Consider the following 20,118-nt stretch of genomic DNA (forward strand, 5'->3'; position numbering starts at 1 on the left):
CTGCCCTCTGGGAGCTCGGCGCTTCGCGGATCCTTGCCCCGGGCAGCTGCTCCCTGGCCGCGCGGAGCCAGGGCACCCGGACGCAGTCTTCTCTTCGTCGCGTAAACCTGACCTCCTCGCAGCTCCGGGGCGGCTCCGGGGCTGCGAGATAGGACAGGGCTCCGAGGTCCTGCCGGGCAGCTCGGGAGGAGGCGGAGGCACGCTCCGGCGAGCGGGTGGGTGAGCGGGCATCCTGGTAGCCCCTTCCCTCTTTCCGCCGGAGTTGAATCTGTGCTGCCCGTGTCCAGGTGCTGGGCTTCCGGACCGATATCGACTCCCCATTCCCGCCCTCGGCCGCCTTGTCATGCTGCCCAAAGTGGATACGGAAGCCCTGGGACTGGCTCGATCGCATGGGGAACGGGGCAGATGCCGGGAAACATGCAAGGTAGGGAGGCGCCGCGTAGCTCGAGGGCTCCGGTGGCTTCTCCACCCTCAGGCTAGCTTTGTGGGCTTCAGCCTCCCGCCCGGCGCAGGCCCTGGAGCAGCGGGGCTAGGGACCCTGTAGCCACAGGCTGCGGGGCGGCGCGCGGGCATCAGGATCCCTCCTCAGGTGCAGACATAAAAGTTTATGGCTCTTGAACAATGCGGGCAGAGCTTTGCCAATCGATGTCTAATTGGTCGCTTCTGATTAAGAGGATTCGAGCTCTAAGGTAACTCCAGCGGCGGGCAGCTCGAGGCTGAAGGTACTTTCGAATAATAAGATCGTTCTGAGAAATGGAATGTGTTATTGGACATTCGAGCAGATTCTCGGTATTGCGGTGTACTTTGATAATCCGTCTGGAGGGAGAAGACTGCAGAAAGAGAAGGCGATCGCGGAAAAGCTGTGCAAGCGGTGTCTGTGAGCACCCCCTGCCAAGCCCAGGCTGACCCCAGGGTAGGCTTGGGTTTGGACAACTTCAAAACTGTTGGCAGAACTTAAGAAAATCAAAGTTACACCATCCTTCCTTGGTAGGGTAATACTGAGTTGAGGGGAGTAGGGAGGTATGGTTTGTTTCTTGCCCCTCATCCATTCAAGAGCTGAGATTATAGAAATCCCATTTGTTTTTTGAGCTCTTGATTGCTAACAACAATAACAACAACAACAAAAAATCTCAATGGCTACATTTTCTCCACATTCCAAAATAGCAGCTTCAGATCTGGCTTGCATTAAGTAAGCCCTTCAAAAGTTTATAGCATTTGCGCTGGGCCGGGGAGGGAACAATGCTAGGAAAAGTCACCGGTGTTCTTCCATCCTCGCCCCTTCCAGAGCGCAGGATACGTGGGCCGGCGGCCTGTGATCCCGGAACGCTTCCTGCCATCCCCTTGAGCGAACTTGAAAGGGCCGGGGAGGTGTTGAGAAGAGTTCAGGGCTGGTTGCTCTGCGGTGCGGGGTAGGCAGTTTGCCCCGGACGCTCTGGTAGGGAAACCTGACGTCGCCCCATTGCAAAGGGAAAAGGAGGTGGCAGGAGGGCGTGCAACGTGCTGGTAGGGTCATTTATTCCCTGGGTGAACCCGGGGTCTCTCCAAGCCTTCAGTGAGGGCTGTGGAAGTCTCCGGGGACTGAAGCCCCGGAGACTAACTGGGTTTGGCTGCAGCGGGAACCCCGTTGGCCCAAAGAGGCGTTTCTTCCCGACACCTGAGATTCCACCAAAGTGTGGCTTAGGGGAAGCAGCGCTGGAAGCTGTACCGGTTTCCTTCGGCCGACCGCCTGGCAGAGGGTCTGCACTTTCGGCCACCGGCTGAGACCAGCGGGGATTCTTGGGTCCGAAAGGAAAGTTGCTGCTTCCCGTTCCGGCGCGGAGGGACCCCGGGAAGGCAGCTCCGAGAGACGCTGGAGCTAGGAGTGGGGAGGGACGACAGCTTATTTGGAAGGGAGAGGAGAGAGATGCCAAGGTTACATTTTCTTTGTAAAAGTTCGAAAGGGATCTTCATGACACTACTTACTGTTTTCAATCAGAATAAGCTTGTCCTGTGCCCAGGGCTCAGGAGATTCGGCCCGCCGCTTGCTTAGCCCTGGGTTCAAAAGCAGCGTGGGAAGTTTCTGGGCACGACTTTCCCTGGGACTCGCGGCCTGTGTGTCGGGCGGTGCCTGAGGGTCTCTGATCTCATTCCCGTGCTTCTTACGGTCCCAGTCGGGGTCACATCCTAGTCCGACCTGTGCTGGAGTCCAGAGAGGGGATCCGCTACCGGGTTCTCTGCGCAGCTCTTCCAACTTCGCGGGAACTTCGCGCGCCTCTCTGAGGCCACAGCTTCCCAAGACCCTGCGGGTCCCCTCTCCTTTCTTCAGACTGAGACTCGGGAAAGTGCGGGGATTTCTTGGCCCGGGTGCATTCGGTCTTCCCAACGCCTACTTGGGCTGTGTACCAGGGTACCTGAAAGATGCCTCGGCCTCTCACTATGACTTCTGTCTCCCCACCCGAATCTCTCTGGATTTTTCCCAGAGGATCCCAACCCAAGACCTCAAGTCTTTGGGGTGATGGATTCCCTCGGTGAACCCAGAGTCTCTCAGAAAGTGGTTGCTTCTCTGAGCCCCTTACGTGTGAAGTAAGAGAGTACTTTGTTGGGGAAGAAGGGAGTTAGAAAAGAATACACTTGGTAAAGTACTCGTATTCCCTTCCCTACAACAACATGCTTTGAGACTGTAGTCGCCAGTTTTCTGGGGCACCATAAAAGTTTAGGTTTAAAGGAACTTAAACCCTCAGGTCACCAAACCCTAGGGACTTTTTAGGGGCTGGGATTCAGACCAGCATTGCTCGGAGAACTGCGCTCAGCATCCCTGTTTCCCTGTCATGGATCCCAGAATACTGCCTTTGGGGGAGCCTTTTTCCTCCGAACTATCCTAAACTTTGATTTTGAGCCTGAGCCCCCGGCTCAGGATTCTGTCTTGGAAGAGACACATCTCTATAGGTCTGCGTTCGGGCCTCAGCTTGCAAAGTGACCCCCACCCCTAACCCAAACACCAACCCGACCGCCCTTTGAGACCCTGAAAAGCTGGAGAGAAAAAAATAACAATTTTAAAAAGAATAAGTCATCGCAGGAGGCCACTATGGTGATTTGTATGGCTGGGTACTTTAGCTGTGGAGCAGACGCGATTTCTCTTTCCTGCTTTGTAAACAAATCAGAGGAAACTTCTGCCTGGCGGTGGGCACCCCCCCCCCACTCCGCCCCCGCAATGCCACTGATTAACTTAAAACAAACTTGCCTTGATGTTTGTGCGCCATTGAGTAGCAGAAGGTTGAGCAAGGGGTGAGAGAGAGGGTGCCCCTGGAAAGTGCGCGCGGTGGCAGTTCTGTGCAGACCTGTCCCTCGCCCTAGGTGCCCGCCCACCAGCACTCTGGGACTTGACCCGCGCAAATGCGGAGTCTCAGGGAGGGACAGGATCAGGTACTTCTTGGGGTCTCCAAGCCACTGTCCTTTATGCGCATAGTTTATTTTTTTTGGTGCATAGATGCCTTGGCTGGTTAGGCGTCCCCAGCAAGGCGATCAGCCGATCCCGGCATTGAGCTGTCGCGACGCCTGATTTCTGATTAACAGGGAGATCTTGAGATGTTTGTATTTTGATGATGATCAGAAACGTGAAGTTCATTACAGGGCACCGGTACTTTGCGAGGAAACAAACCTTTGTGTGTTTCTTCTGATTTTTCTCCCGTCTGGTGTCCTCTCTTTTCTTTTTCCTTCTTTTTATATTCACAGGATATTTTCAAACGTAAGGAGATGGAAATATTCAGAACTGAAGTCAATACAGAACTGAATGTTTCGATTTATCTAACAGATCTGAACATTGGGAGCCGCCGGCTGTTTGTAAAAGTGGGGCTGCTCCCGAGAAGGTTTCTAGGGTTTCAGTTTCCTCTGTGAAACAACGTTTGTAAATTGGTGTTACTATCCTTACAAGCAAGGTAGACCTTCAGGAAACTACTTTAAGAGTTGGGGAGTAATGTGTGTTGTGTGCTTGTTTCTCTCTCTTGGGTACAGGTGACATTTTGGAACTTAACTTTGCCGAGATTTAAAAGAAGTTCTAGGTGGTTACTTTATGCGATTCATGTTTCCATTCTGATCTGTTGCTTAGCAGAAGTTATGAGACTTGTTCAACAATGGTCACTTTAGAATGTTAACAAAATAAGTTGGAATTACTTTTAAACTTTAAAATATGAAGTGCATCTTCATTGATGCTCAAAGATTTTTTACTTGAAGTGTGCAAAATTATTTTTTCAGTACTACCTGGGTAAAAATTATTTTTATTTTATATTTTACCTGGTGATTGCCCACCAATCACCAAAAGTGCTTCTCCTTGCAGGATTAAAACCTATGCAATAAATTAATTGGATATGTGTGTACATTTCTCTTCTTGTGTTTCAGTGTCTCAGTTTAAAATGGTGAATTACTCCTATGATGAAGATCTCGAAGAGCTTTGTCCTGTGTGTGGAGATAAAGTGTCTGGGTACCATTACGGGCTTCTCACCTGTGAGAGTTGCAAGGTTTGCTCATAAGTTGCTATCTAAAAAAAATATAATGTTCAAAACCAAAATAAACCATTGAATTACTTTTTAAAGCTAAATTCAGACTGCTTTTTTTTACTCAAAAATGAGAGAGTTAAGTCTTACGGAGATGATTCTTAGAAATATGTGTCTGATTTAGTTCAAAAAGGCAAAGAAATTTATGCTGTTTAGAAAACTTTGCCAGTCTCATGGCCTTAAAATATTTTATTGGAATAAAGTGATGTAGCTGTAGAAAGGTTTCCATTTCTAACAGTCCTAAATATTGATTTTGCTTGACTTATATATATTTAAAGCATCCCTGTTCTTGAAAGGGAACATGACAAAGTATTTCCCAAATACATTTTAACTTCAGAGTATTCTGTGCTACAAGTCTGAGCATTTTTTATCCACAGCTATAAAAGTCTAAATTCCCACTGCATGATTTCATCCTGGTTTATTTCAAAAAATTATTTTAATATGTTTTTTAAACTTATACTTTAAACAGCAAGAAACCAGATTTTAGTTTCTAATAATTTCATTAATGTATCATGTGACCTATTTAAATGCAAGGAATTTGAATATGCAAAACTTACTCTTGTTACTAATCATGTCAATAATACATTAAGAATTTATGTTAGACTTTCTAATACAATTCTAATAAATTCAGTATTCCTTATTTTTTTTGACATTTTTTTGATTTGAAAACAGTATAATTACTTAAACCATTGCCAGGAAAATTCCTTCATTCACTAACAAGGTATGCTTGTTTCTCTTTATAGCTAGTAAGAAAAACAAGAGTTCTATTTTAATAAAAGCCGTTGTTCTATTGTAAAGCTACAAATTTTATTCTTGATTAATTTTTTGAGTGAAATATAAGGAAAACATGAGCTGCTTTCTCCAATTTAGTGCTGTGACATGCTTCTTTCCATGAGTTTCATCTTTTTCTTAAATAGTGCTCATGCTTGAATGTATTCCAGGGAAATTATGACCATTTTCCCATTTTAAATCTCTTTAAATCCTTTTGCTTTTAACTATTCACTGTTGACATTTGTAAGAGATCTGAGGTGTTTTGCTAGTCAGTTTTTCCTCTGGCATTTTGCAATGGTTTGTCACTGAAATTGTATCAGACTACTTGAAAAACAATGCAAATCTCCATGAGGACCTCTGTCTGGAGTATCAGGGTTAATAGGGAAAACAGGTTTAAAAAAAAAAAATCACTGGTTGATATAGAGTGTATTTTTTTCTGACTGTTGGGATGAAATGATGTGGAAGCCAAATCTCCCCCAGATTTGATGTAATTCTTCAGGAATATAACTCTGAGGCCAGATAAATCACTATGGCCTGGCACTATTTTGGAGGGTTGATCTTGCTGAAATGTAAAATAAACCACAGAACCACATAAGGGCTCAAGTGGTACAATGAAAAGATTTAATGGTGATTTCCTTAAAATGAAACAATGGAAGAGACGGGTATTAGATTTATAATACGTCTCACTATTTTCTCTGTCTTATAGGGATTTTTTAAGCGAACAGTCCAAAATAATAAAAGGTACACATGTATAGAAAACCAGAACTGCCAAATTGACAAAACACAGAGAAAACGTTGTCCTTACTGTCGATTTCAAAAATGTCTAAGTGTTGGAATGAAGCTAGAAGGTAAGATTCTTCTAAAGACTACTGCCTGTTTAAAGTCTCCAAGGACATGGACTTTAAAACAGCATTGTACTTATGCTATGGTAACAGTATTTTCCCAGTCCTTTAACACTACAGCCATAAAGTAAGATCTTTTTATGTTTTGTCTGCAGAATAGTGTGTCTCATTTAAACATGGTGACATCTATAAGGAAAAGAATTTAAATATCAAAGTTGTCCCTTCCTTTTAGTTTGGGGAACAGGTCAAAAGTCAGGTTAATTGATAACAAGACTAAAGGGATCCATCTGAGAACAAATAAAATTAATTTGCCAAAATATCCTTTAAGTTTTCAAATCAGGATGTCCTGGGAAAAGTTTTGATTTCAATCCTTTTTTTTTTTTTTTTTTTTAAATAGGTGTGCTTATCACAATTGTCCCTGTTAATTTCATGATTCTTGAGCCTTGAATTGTGAAAAGTAATTTCTCAGGTAGAATTTCATTTTTTTTTTTTTTTTTAACCACAGATTGAACCCAGGGGCACTTAACCACTGAGCCACATCCCAGCCCTTTTTATTTTTTATTTTGAGACAGGGTCTCACTAAGTTGCTGAGGCCAGCCTTGGCCTTCCAAGCTGCTGGAAGGCCTGCGCCACAGCGTCCGGCTAGAGTTTTATTTTTTATAGTGTAGAAATGCACATTTTTACATTGACTGAATCTGCAAAATAAAATAATTGAGAAGCAAAAACATGAAAAATAATGAGTGATTAAATCAGTTACAATGGTTTGACAAGAACAAGACAACCATTCCCCCAAAGCCACACTAAACCTTGTTGAAAGAGCAAAACCGTTCCATGTTCAGATTGGCAGGCAGTGAAGTTAATATGTGACTGCTGTAAATAATTTGTAGTTCATGGACTGCTATGGTGTGCTGCTATTCTCCAGCCTTTGACCCACTGGCTTTCCACAGATTAAATATACTGCAAATAAAATAATAACAATGTCACTAATGGTGCTAGATACAAGAGTGCATTTTATTTGATCAATGAGGCATGAGCTATATTTATTTGGAGCTTTCTCCTTACGTGGAACTCATACTTGATAGAAGTACTAAAAAACTAATAACAGTCATTCTAAGAAATGTGCCAAATTGCTAACAGATTCCTTCAAATAGAATTAGTCACTTTGGTTGTTATAAGAACTGTTAAGTCAGTACTGCTTTAAAGAAGAAATGGAGAAAGGAAGTAATTGATGCTCATTAATTTTCTTATCACCAATCACTTTATTATTTAACCAAATAACAGAATATTATGGAAAGTGGTTATCATGGTGTGTGACTGAGAAGAAAAAAATGTTAAAAAGTCGATGCTGTGATTTCATATGATTTTTTTTTCCAAGAAAAGAAAGAAGGTTGTATTTCTTTACCTTGAAAATTATGCTTTCTTAATTGTAGTAAGTCATGTGGGGTACATGCTCATACTTCCCTTAACAGTGGTCTGAAACAATTGAATATTCAATAAATTATCATCCAGATGAAAAACTCTTTTATGATCTTCTCCAGTATTCTGGATACCTAGAATTCACAATAAATTTTTAATGTGATACTAATCCTAAGATAAAAAGCTCAAAAACTTAACCTCCAGCAATTTCAGTGTGTCACAAGCTGTCAGAGGTCTCTGGTTTCTATCTAATTGCCATTGGCCACTATGGGCTTGGAGAGAGCTGCTAACTAACTTATTAGGCATGGCCCCAGACTCCACACACCATTGTGACAGAACAGCCTCTGGACCACTTTTGAAAGGAATTTGCTTTAATTATGTCCAACTCTGCTTAAATTAAAAGCAATAACTGGTGGTTACTGATGTGCACTTATCAAGTTGAGGTAAAAATAAATTTCCCAAGAAAAGCATGTACTCAATCCTTTTACAACAAAATAGCCAAAATGACTGAGAAGGAGGAAGATATCCTAAGGCAAAATATTCACAATTTAATCCAGAAATGGGGTGTTTGATTTATTTTTCTCTGAGAAAACAAAACAAAAAGGAATTTGGGTTTCCATAGAGAATCACTGGCATAATAGAAATTAATGCTTCCAGTAGAAAGACTGATGCTCTTAGAAATATGAAATAATCCCTATGTGTAGCAAAAAACCAATTATTAAAATTTCTTCAGTTCTCAAAAGGGTTACTATGTCTATGTATCCAAGATTTTTAATTTACTGAGCATTGAATCCTGGAGCGATTTATCACTGAGCTATAACCCCAGCCCTTTTTAATCTTATTTTATTCTATTTTTTATTACTTGGAATTGAAACCCGGGGTGCTTAACCACTGAGCCACATCCCCAACCCTTTTTGTATTTTATTTAGAGACCGGGTCTCACTGAGTTTGCTGAGACTGGTTTCGAATTTGTAATCCTCCTGCCTTAGCCTCCTAAATCAGCGGGATTACAATTTTGTATCACTGTGCCCAGCTTATTGTCAGTCTTTATACCATTATTCAATGCATTTATCAGGTTTTTTTTCAATGATAAATGACACTTAGAGGGCTGGGGTTGTGGCTCAGAGGTAGAACACTCGCCTAGCATGTGTGAGGCACTGGCTTCGATCCTTAGCACCACATGAAAATAAAGATATTGTATCCACCTATAATTAAAAAATAAATATTAAAAAAGAGTAAGCAATTCATAAATAAAGAGGACATGGTGTTTTTGTTTTTGTTTTTCCTTGGAATTCTTGTGAGCTATTATAATGAAAACAGCCACACAAAACATTTATGGTTCATTTTCAACATTTCTAAGTGTAGATATCCTGGAGAATGCTAATAATTTTCATCTTATATACACGCTCCCCCCCACCCTTTTTTTTTGCTCCCCCAACAGCGGTAAGGGCCGATCGAATGCGTGGAGGAAGGAATAAGTTTGGACCAATGTACAAGAGAGATAGGGCCCTGAAGCAACAGAAAAAAGCCCTCATCCGAGCCAATGGACTTAAACTGGAAGCCATGTCTCAGGTGATCCAAGCGATGCCCTCTGACCTGACCATCTCTTCTGCCATTCAGAACATCCATTCTGCCCCCAAAGGCCTACCTCTGAACCATGCTGCCTTGCCTCCTACAGACTATGACAGAAGTCCCTTTGTAACATCCCCCATTAGCATGACAATGCCACCTCATGGCAGCCTGCAAGGTTACCAAGCATATGGCCACTTTCCTAGCCGGGCCATCAAGTCTGAGTACCCAGATCCCTACACCAGCTCACCTGAGTCAATAATGGGCTATTCCTATATGGATAGTTACCAGACAAGCTCCCCGGCAAGCATTCCACACCTGATACTGGAACTTTTGAAGTGTGAGCCTGATGAGCCTCAAGTTCAAGCCAAAATCATGACCTATTTGCAGCAAGAGCAGGCTAACCGAAGCAAGCACGAAAAGCTGAGCACATTTGGGCTGATGTGCAAAATGGCGGATCAAACCCTCTTCTCCATTGTTGAGTGGGCCAGGAGTAGTATCTTCTTCAGAGAACTTAAGGTATGCCCTCTGCTCTCACAACTCAATATCCCTTCCAAGGGAGACCTAACTCTATTCCCAATGAATATATTCTTGGGGCTGAAAGTACTTTTTCCTTTTCTTCTTTGGGTGATTTGAAGTAGTTATATTTTATAACTGTGTTTTAGGACTATTTATTGTAGCTTAACTTTAGGACTATTTATTGCACTGAACAATGGTATAAAGACTGACAATAAGCTGGGCACAGTGGTACACAATTGTAATTATTCTGTGTAGCTCTTAATTGGGGTGAATGACTTTTAACATAAAATATAGGAAACTTAGTTTTTTTCTGTATACCATAATATGTTTATTCCCACTATCTCAGATAGTTTGTGGCTAAAAAATTTTAATGTTGGCTAAAGATGTCAATGTCAAGTGGTGCCTAGTATACTGTTTTTTTTTAAGTTACCCCATTATGAACTATATTATAATGGTGTTATCTTGAAAGTAGCTTTCAAAGGAAAAAATGCCAACATTTAGTTGTGTTTAGAACCTAAAGAATGCAAATGTGATACCACTGGTTATACTACCAAGTAGGTATTTACTACCTGTTTACCTTGACATTAGGTTAGTAAAGCCTTTGTTTTCGGAGCAGATTCCAATAGGATGTTTACTGCCATTGGATGGGGAATGAGCTAATGATGATTGCTAGCCTATGTGTCCCAGGTTTTAGTTCTCAGAATGTATGTCTGCTGCTGATTTTAATGGATTGGTACATTGTAAACATAGTACTTGTTTGCATAAGGATCTATGTTTAACTACATGATTATTTTATTTCCTGAAACTAAAGACCGAATTAATGTGGTAAAGTCACTTAGAAGTTTGGAGTCTGAATCTGGTGGCTAGGGGTTTCATTTCTGATTTTAAAGAGAACCCTGGATTTGATTTTTCAGTATATTCTATTATGAAATCAACGTCTTCCTTTTGCTGTCGTGAGAGATGTGGCTGCTAAATACCTGTGGCTTCTGATTACCTGAGGCATTGGAAATTTAAAAATCTCTGAGAGTAGAGAGAAAAAGATGATTTTTTTTATTTGAAGAGTTACTGTTAAAAATGGTCTGTGCAGACAGAAGGACTAGGGGATGTGGAAATTATTTGCAAATGGAAAATAATGTTTTTCATAGAAGTCTTAAAGTACCGTCGTTTGCACATGGAAACAAAAAAGTTATCTGAATGGATCTAATAAAATATCTCTAGCATGCTGTTAAAAGATGCTGGATATTTTCACATCCTTAATTGCTAGACTGAAAGACAGCTGAGATACCAGGCTACTGAGGGCAAGCAGAAAGCATCGAGTTCTCACCATCGGGCCAGATATTTCTGAATATGTAGTGTTTTCAGCTGTTCTACATCAGCAGAGCGGTCTTCATTAAAAAAACAACAACAACAACAATAAAAACAGCTTTCCTGGTGTTCAGACATTCACCACCACGTCCTTAGAAGAGCAGGTGAGGTGATGAAAATAATTCCAAATACATCTGAAAGATTAGGTGACATAAAAACCATGAAAGCACAGCCTTTGCAATCAGATAGACTTGATCTGAATTAATAACCATGTCTTCATGGGCATCGTCCATCTCTGAGCCTTAGTGTTCTCATCTGTAAAGTTGTGAACATGGCGTCTATGGAATAGTAGAAAATAATAGATGTTACTTGGAGGAGGGTTTGCAAGGAATAAAATGAGAATTTATAGGTAAAGTACCCTAATCCTGGGAGTTTGGCATATACTACCTACTCAGTAAAGTGGTACATTTTAAAAGTTAATTGTTGCATGAAAAGTCGAGTTCTTTGTGTAATACGGGCTTATTCAGGCAAGAAAACAAGCAGTGTAGTGTCTTAGTATGACAGTGGGAAATAATATTGCCAAGTATTACAGCATCATATAATTGTATCATAATTAACAGTCATTAATCAATATAAATTAAGGAGGGCCGGGACTGTAGCCCAGTGGCAGAGTGCTTGCCTAGTATGAGGTACTGGATTTGATCCTTATCATTACATAAAAATAAACAAATAAAATAAAGGCATTCTGTCCATCTACAACCACAAAATAAATAAATAAAAATTAAAATATATATATATAAATTAAGGACTAAAATTTGATAAGCACTAAGTTGGGTATAAGATTAAGTCAACAAGGAAAAGGAAAATGTTTAAAGGAGTATAAGATTAATACAAAGTTTGATAGAATAAAATATTTCCTCTTAGAGTTGCAATATTTCCATAGTTATTTTGTTTTTAAAACAAAGACAGTAAAGATAACATTTCACAAATCAATGAGGAAATAAATAAAAATTATTTGCATGTGAAAAAAGATTTACATAGTGAACATAGCTAGCTAGCCACAGATAGGACTTCAAGAAAGCTGAGGATATATTTCTTTTCTCTAATTTTCCTCCTTCTGCAGCTGAATTCTATGAAATTCTTTTATATGGCATGAGATTAAATATTTGGCTAAAACATAAATGCCTATGGGAGCAGAGGCTCTTAAAGAACTGTCAGTCATTTTTCCTTTATTTTTAAAATGGTGCTGGGGATTGAACCCAGGGCTTGATGTGTCCTAGGCAAGCACTCTACCACTGAGCTACACCCTGCAGCTGATTATCAGTTGTTTTTTGTTTGTTTGTTTTGTTTTTCCGGTACTGGGTTATTGAACCTCAGGGTGCTTTATCACTGAGTTACATCCCCAAACCTTTTTATTTTTTATCCCCCCCCATGTTTATATTGGTGCTTCATAGTTGTACATGCTATTGGCATTTGTCGTTACATATACGTACATACACGCAATACACGACTTTTTATTTTTATTTTGAGATAGGGTCTGACCAAGTTGCTTAGGGCCTCACTAACTTGCTGAGGCTGGCCTCAAACTTGTGATCCTCTTGCCTCAGCCTCCTAAGTGCTTGGGATTACATCATGTATGGCTTATTGCCTGTCCTTATACAGGTGTTCGATGCAGTTATCAGTGTTTCATGGGAACATGTGATGAAAAAGAAGACTATAATTTTCAGGGATCATTTCTATAGTTTGTTACTAGCAAAGTTTCTCTGATCTGGCTGAGTATTGGAAACCATGAGGAGGAAATGAACCATCCTCTCCTAAGTGTGAAGCTGGCTCTTGGTGTTGCTTTGCTGTAACTGCCTTTTGTTGTTGGAAGAGTGAAAGGGAGAGAATACTGTCTGAGCAGGGGGAAAAAAGCAAAGGAAAAAAAACCCTACAAATATCAGGAGGCATTTACGCGGGGTGGAACTGTCAACAGGATAGAGACACCATCTCGAACCCACTTTACCATTGCCTTGGCTTATATTGAACAGGAATATTTCCGTTTAACTATTTTGTCAAGAACAAAAAGTAGAATCCAGAGTAATTTAGCAGAGTTGTGAGATGAATATTCCCATAGGAAGAATTTCTTTTCATTTGTAAATTTACTTTGTCAGTCTTGTGATGCCAGCATCACAAGTCATCTCCAATGTTGTCACTTCCACATTTTCTGTGTCCTGCAGTGGGAAATATACTTTACACTGGAACATGGTGTACTAAACTCTCTTACACACACTTACACCTTAGACACACCCCTAAATGACAATTTTGTTAGATAATACGTGATCTACATGTACTCCAATATTTTCTAGTTTATTCTGCTTTCGCATAATTTATTTCACTTAAAAAAAAGGACTTTTCTGGTCATGACCTACTAAATTCATGTCACAGCCCACTAATGAGGCATGACCTGCAATTCAAGAAATATGGCTCTGCTGTGGGCCACCTGCTGGATGGAGCCTACCTGCCACCACTTTTAGCACGACTCCTTTTCCTCCTGGCATGGCCTGTAAGACATTCCGGAAGCCTGCAGTCCAAGTCTCCACTCTAGTACTTTGCAAAATTGTGGTTTTAAAATATTTTTCAGAAAGGTGAGGGCTCTCCTTTAAACATTTTCCTTTTTCTTGTTGACTTCACAGCAAGTGGCACATCGAGTGACATACTTCCAGGGCAGATTGCCTATACCTCTACAACCTCAGGATGGAAAGTCATGTATTTGCTCCTGGGAAATAACAGGATAATAAGGCAGTTTTGCAAATGCCCTATTGCTGACTTTCATGGGATGTACACTTCCCCCTACCTTGTAGAAAGGAGAGAGTACACCATTCATTTCTTTACTAGTTAAGGGAACAGAAGGGCCAGAAGAAATTGGTGGGTCTTTTTTGTTTTTCTGCACATCTACCTACCAGGTGCAAAAGGGTACTCTGGTTCCCACTTAAAATACTGAAATGAGAAACAGGAAATGAGAGCCCCCAAATTCTCAACTTGGGAAGCAACATGAAGCAGCAATGTAACTAAGGAATAATGAGGCTGGGGGTATAGCTCAGTGGCAGAGCACTTGCCTAGCATATGCAAGGACCTGGGTTCCATCTCTAATAAACACCACACAAATAAATAAATAATGATAATAATATAAAAACAGTGTGCTCATGGAAACTGGAATTTCTGAGCAGGAAGATGGAAGTGGAGAGAGCTGGAGGACATACATTAGGGAGCACTTTGGTTTTTATTTCTCTCCTATATTTCGGTACTGAAGTTTGAACCCAGGGCACTCTACCTCTGAGCCACGTCCCCAGCCCTTTTATTTTTATTTTGAGACAAGGTCTTGCCAATTTACCCAGGTGGGCCTCAAACTTGCCATCCTCCCACCTCAGCCTCCTGAGTTGCTTGGATTACAGATGTGCGCCACCAAGCCTGGCACCACCTGTAAGATACAATTCTGGTCTCCATCCATCCAAAATAATGGCATGAGAAAGGTGAAAGAAATACTCGAAAACTTGTCATTCCCAAAATAGCAACATGTGCATTAGAAGATTCTCAGTGTCTGATCTGTAGATCATGTTTTTTTTGTTTGTTTGTTTGTTTTTTTATTGTTGGTTGTTCAAAACATTACATAGTTCTTGATATATCATATTTCACACTTTGATTCAAGTGGGTTATGAACTCCCATTTTTACCCCATATACAGATTGCAGAATCACATCAGTTACACATCCATTGATTTACATATTGCCATACTAGTGTCTGTTGTGTTCTGCTGCCTTTCCTATCCTCTACTATCTCCCCTCCCCTCCCCTCCCCTCTTCTCTCTCTACCCCCTCTACTGTCATTCATTTCTCCCCCTTGTATTATTTTTCCCTTTCCCCTCACTTCCTCTTGTATGTACTTTTGTATAACCCTGAGGGTCTCCTTCCATTTCCATGCAATTTCCCTTCTCTCTCCCTTTCCCTCCCACCTCTCATCCCTGTTTAATGTTAATCTTCTTCTCATGCTCTTCGTCCCTACTCTGTTCTTAGTTACTCTCCTTATATCAAAGAAGACATTTGGCATTTGTTTTTTAGGGATTGGCTAGCTTCACTTAGCATAATCTGCTCTAATGCCATCCATTTCCCTGTAAATTCTATGATTTTGTCATTTTTTAATGCAGAGTAATACTCCATTGTGTATAAATGCCACATTTTTTTTATCCATTCGTCTATTGAAGGGCATCTAGGTTGGTTCCACAGTCTTGCTATTGTGAATTGTGCTGCTATGAACATCGATGTAAATGAATATTGATGTAGCAGTGTCCCTGTAGCATGCTCTTTTTAGGTCTTTAGGGAATAGACCGGGTCAAATGGTGGTTCCATTCCCAGCTTTCCAAGAAATCTCCATACTGCTTTCCAAATTGGCTGCACCAATTTGCAGTCCCACCAGCAATGTACAAGTGTACCCTTTTCCCCACATCCTCGCCAGCACTTGTTGCTGTTTGACTTCATAATGGCTGCCAATCTTACTGGAGTGAGATGGTATCTTAGGGTGGTTTTGATTTGCATTTCTCCGACTGCTAGAGATGGTGAGCATTTTTTCATGTACTTGTTAATTGACTGTATGTCCTCCTCTGAGAAGTGTCTGTTCAGGTCCTTGGCCCATTTGTTGATTGGGTTATTTGTTATCTTATTGTCTAATTTTTTGAGTTCTTTGTATACTCTGGATATTAGGGCTCTCTCTGAAGTGTGAGGAGTAAAGATTTGTTCCCAGGATGTAGGCTCCCTATTTACCTCTCTTATTGTTTCTTTTGCTGAGAAAAAACTTTTTAGTTTGAGTAAGTCCCATTTGTTGATTCTAGTTATTAACTCTTGTGCTATGGGTGTCCTATTGAGGAATTTGGAGCCCAACCCCACAGTATGTAGATCGTAGCCAACTTTTTCTTCTATCAGACGCCATGTCTCTGATTTGTAGATCATGGGTTTTTCAGAGCTAGAAAAAATGGTGAAAATCCTGTGACCCTAATCTCTTCTTTTTGCACATAAAGAAACCATGACAGGAAGAAAGCGTAACTTGCCCAAGATTCCCCAGCTACCAAGGGGCAGATCTGGGACTGGAAGTTTCAGATTCAAAGGAGCATCCTGGGCCCCTCCTGGTGCTCACACGCACTCAGTGGAACCTTTCGACTCCCACTCTGCAGGCCTCCACCAGGCAAACTAAAGCAAATCTAGGTTATCCAAAGTCCATGCCTACCACCTAATTACTACTCACTAATAATCAGGGGGACAGACTTTCCCTGAGCCCAGCCAGCCCCCTGGGAGTGAATGAGTCACTTTCGAAAGCCTCATAATTCTTTCAGGCCACCAGGGTATCATTCAGCACAATGGGGCCACCAGCTAACACTTCTGGACCTTGAGGGCTTTGCCAGGCATCCTCCAGCGCCTCATCCTCTGCTTAGAGTCTGCTCCGGGGAAGAATCTGGTGCAGCCACAGCAATATGGGCTGGGCTCCACAGCTAGAAGTGCCAAATGCTGTTCCGTCCTGTGTTCTACCTGGTGCAAGACACGTTCGATGTGGGTTCCTTAGTGTGCCTGTGAAGGAAAAGGGGTAGAAAGAGAACAGGATTGTAAGCAGGTGATAGGTGAGCCATGAACGTCAAGTTTTCTGAAACGATGTATTAAATGCACCTTCTGAACTTTAAATCTGTCTCAAAATAGCCTATATATTCTTGACTTTTCCTTCGTGTTTTTAGAAAAGAATAGCAAATTCCAAACATTTCCACTCTGCTGAACGAGCTGTCCCTGTGTGGGAAAAACACTATCCCTCGTTATTTTGCCCTCACCTGTGACTGGCGAATCTCATATAAACACGGAGCAGTGAGGAAATAATTCCCACTTTGTTAAGCAACTAATGAATCTGGAGGATCTATTTGATCTTCTAATGAGACCAGATGTCTTTGGAGAATTGTGGGAATGGATATATAAGAACTTCCCCTCCATGAATGATTCTGATACATGTAGGAATAAAATAAAGAAAAAAAAAACCCAAACTAATCCTGACTGAAACTCATAACTAGCATTTTTGTGGAAAATAGGTTTCAGAGACTCAGGGAATTTGTGTTAAAGGAATTCAACCATGCCAGAGCCCATTTTTAAGTGTGGTTTTCTCTAAAGCAAGGGAGTAAGGGGAAGGGCAAACCTTCCTTTCTCTCTGGTTCATTATACAAGCTTTCTAGGCAGAGTTTTATTTATTTAGGTACCAGGAATTGAACCCAGGGATGCTTAACCATTGAGTCACATCCCCAGCCCTTTTTATTTTTTATTTTGAGATACGGTTTCACTAAGTTGTCGAGGGTCTCCCTAAATTGCCAAGGCTGACCCCAACCTTCCTGCCTCAGCCTCCTGAGAGGCTGGGACTGCAGGTGTGTGCCACCATGCTTTATTTATTTTAATATTCTAGATCCCTTTCCCCAAGCTACAATTCACTATTCCCAATATGCAGGTCTATGATCTGAGACTTGATTAAATCTGCTTCCATTTTAAGCTATTTTATTTCTTTTTAAAAATTGGTCCTAGGGATTGAACTCTGTGCCTCTCACATGCTAGGCAGGTTCTATACCACTGAGCTACATTATTTATTTATTTTTTAAATTTTGAAACAGGGTCTCACTACATTGCTAAGCTTGGCCTTGAATTGGTGATCATCCTGCCTCAGCCTCTAGAGAGGCTGAGATGTTGACCACCATATCCAGCTCTAACCTTTCTTTCTTTTGTTTCTGTGGAAGAGGGAAAGGAGAGGCTGCACCAGCCCTCACAATGTCTTCCGACACTATCTGCCACGTGGCTCTGCTTTACCTTTGCCTGCAAATTGAGGTCAGGAACCATTAGTCTAATTCAACCTCAGCATTCCTGCTTACCCATATGGTTTCCAAAATGATCACCAGCTACCTTACTTAACTTATGGTTTCACTACTCTGTTCTGTTTTGTTTTTGTGCTGTTGGGGATTGAACCCAGGGCCTCTTCTATGCCAGACAAGCCCTCTAACATTGACCTACATCCCCAGCATCCTGTTGCAGAAGGATACAATCTGTAAACCATTTATTGCCAGTTCTTCTCATTAAAGAGATACTAGAATTAAACACATCTGTGCGTCCTAGGGTTACAAGGAAAAGAGGAAAATGGTTTTTCTTCCACTAGAGGTGGACGTGGACATTTTCTTCTGTCTTTGTGAATTTGGAAAGAACCTTAGAATCAGCAGGTTTGACTTGATGGTCTTTCTTCTCTCTTTGGGTATTAAACAGCTGCTTCTGTAATTTTTTCCCCCCCCACAGAAAGATCTAAAACAGAAGCCTGTATTCTTGCTGATGGTGTTGAGAAGTGATATTATTCTAGCCTTGTTTGCTACTGCGCTCTTGTCTGTTATGGACTGAGGAACCTGTTATCTGAGCTGTTTCCTGGTCGAATCAGCTCTTCTCAGTCAATACCTGTTTGTGCTATGGTCAGTTAGCTGCTGGGAGTATAGGTGTGGCCACCATGCCCAGCTCTTGCCTGTTTTTAAAAAGAACTGAATTGCTTTATTCATCAAGTGTATATTTGCAAATGGGAGAATCTGTCTATACTGCCTAACTTCCTGAAGCTGTAATCCTCCTGTTACAGCCTCCCAAACACGCCTACCTGACCAGGACGATGTGTGTTCTTTACCTTCTGTGTTCTTCGCAGGGATGTCTTGAAAATACACCAGTACTAAGAAGCATCCATCTTTTGTTATTAAAGGATAATTTACCTTCTCTAAATGAACTCTTCTTCTTAGTGTACAAATGCAGAGCTATTCTGTCCCATAAAATTCTCCTGAGCCCCTTTGTGGTAAATTTCTCTCTCCACCCTAGCCCATTAATCCTCATCTGTTTTTTTTTTTTCTTTTTTCTTTTTTCTTTTTGGGTACAGGGATTGAACTCAGGTTCACTAGAGCACTGAGCCACATCTCCAGTCCTATTCTGTATTTTATTTAGAGACAGGGTTTCACTGAGTTGCTTATCACCTTGCTGTTGCTGAGGCTGGCTTTGAACTCACCATCCTCCTGTTATAGCCTCCCAAACCACTGGGATAACAGGCATGTGCTACTGTGCCCGGCCTCATCTGTTTTTGTCTAAATAGTTTTTGTCCAGTGTTATTTATTTTTGATACTGGGGATTGAGCCCAGGGGTAACAGACCAATGAGCTGTATCCCAGCTCTTATTATTATTTTTTATTTTGAGGCAGGACCTCACTAAATTGTTGAGGCTGGCCTCAAATTTGTGATCTTCCTGCTCTGGCCTCCCAAGTTGTCCCTGGGAGTATAGGTGTGGCCACCATGCCCAGCTCTTGCCTGTTTTTAAAAAGAACTGAATTGCTTTATTCATCAAGTATATATTTCCAAATGGGAGAATATGTCTATACTGCCTAACTTCCTAAAGCTTAGTTGCAGTACAGCAGAGCATGGGTTATATCTAGGTGAACACAATCTCTGGGATATTTGATGAGAATGGTTCTGCAGAGGATCAGAGATTCACACTGGGTTTGCTTGTTCACGCAACCAATAAGCTTCCTGTTCCTATTAATCTATTTGTTATCTACTAGAATTATAGGGACAGCATCAGAATAACCCGCCATGGCTGAGAATTCCAAGTTTCACTAGATGAGCCATTATTAGGTGTCTGAATATGAAGAAGAGTAGGAAAATAATCAGCATTTTCCTTGATATGTTAAAGGACAGATGGTAAAAAGAGAAGTAACTTGGTGGGGGGCCCTGGGGATTGAACACAAGGCCAATCTACCACTGAGTTACATCCCCAGACATATTCATTTTTTATTTAGAGACAAGTTCTCCAAATAAGTTGCAGGGGATCTTGCTAAGTTGCCCAGACTGGCCTTAAACTTGAGATCCTCCTGCCTCAACCTCACTGGGATTATAGGTGTGTGCCACCATGTCTGGTGAGAGGTAAATTTTAGAGGGTGTCATGAAGAGCCTGCCCTGATGCTGGGTGTTTTCAGGCCATTTTCTGGTTTGACTCTTAGGAAAGTCTGTGAGCATAGTATATGGTGTCCTTTTGGTTAACGAGTGGGAGTAAAAGGTTTAGATCTGTCATTCTCACATATATGTTGTTTCTAAGGGACACAACCATCTGT

General features: G+C 41.5%; 1 protein-coding gene and 1 pseudogene across 1 annotated transcript in view; both read left to right on the top strand.

Annotated features, from left to right (window-relative positions):
* Positions 1-6: 6 nt before the first annotated feature.
* Positions 7-20,118, top strand: part of Nr5a2 (nuclear receptor subfamily 5 group A member 2) — a 121,861-nt gene continuing 101,749 nt past the window's right edge. The window contains 6 exon segments of the mRNA XM_048809598.1: positions 7-101; positions 288-401; positions 404-424; positions 4,375-4,493; positions 6,007-6,148; positions 9,000-9,646. Of these exon segments, the coding sequence (XP_048665555.1) occupies positions 344-401; positions 404-424; positions 4,375-4,493; positions 6,007-6,148; positions 9,000-9,646 (987 nt within the window). The 5' untranslated portion in view covers positions 7-101; positions 288-343.
* LOC125618590 lies at positions 12,662-12,855 on the top strand (annotated as a pseudogene).

Source organism: Marmota marmota, unplaced genomic scaffold (assembly GCF_001458135.2).
Source record: "Marmota marmota marmota unplaced genomic scaffold, marMar, whole genome shotgun sequence".
NCBI classification, from domain to species: Eukaryota; Metazoa; Chordata; class Mammalia; order Rodentia; family Sciuridae; genus Marmota; species Marmota marmota.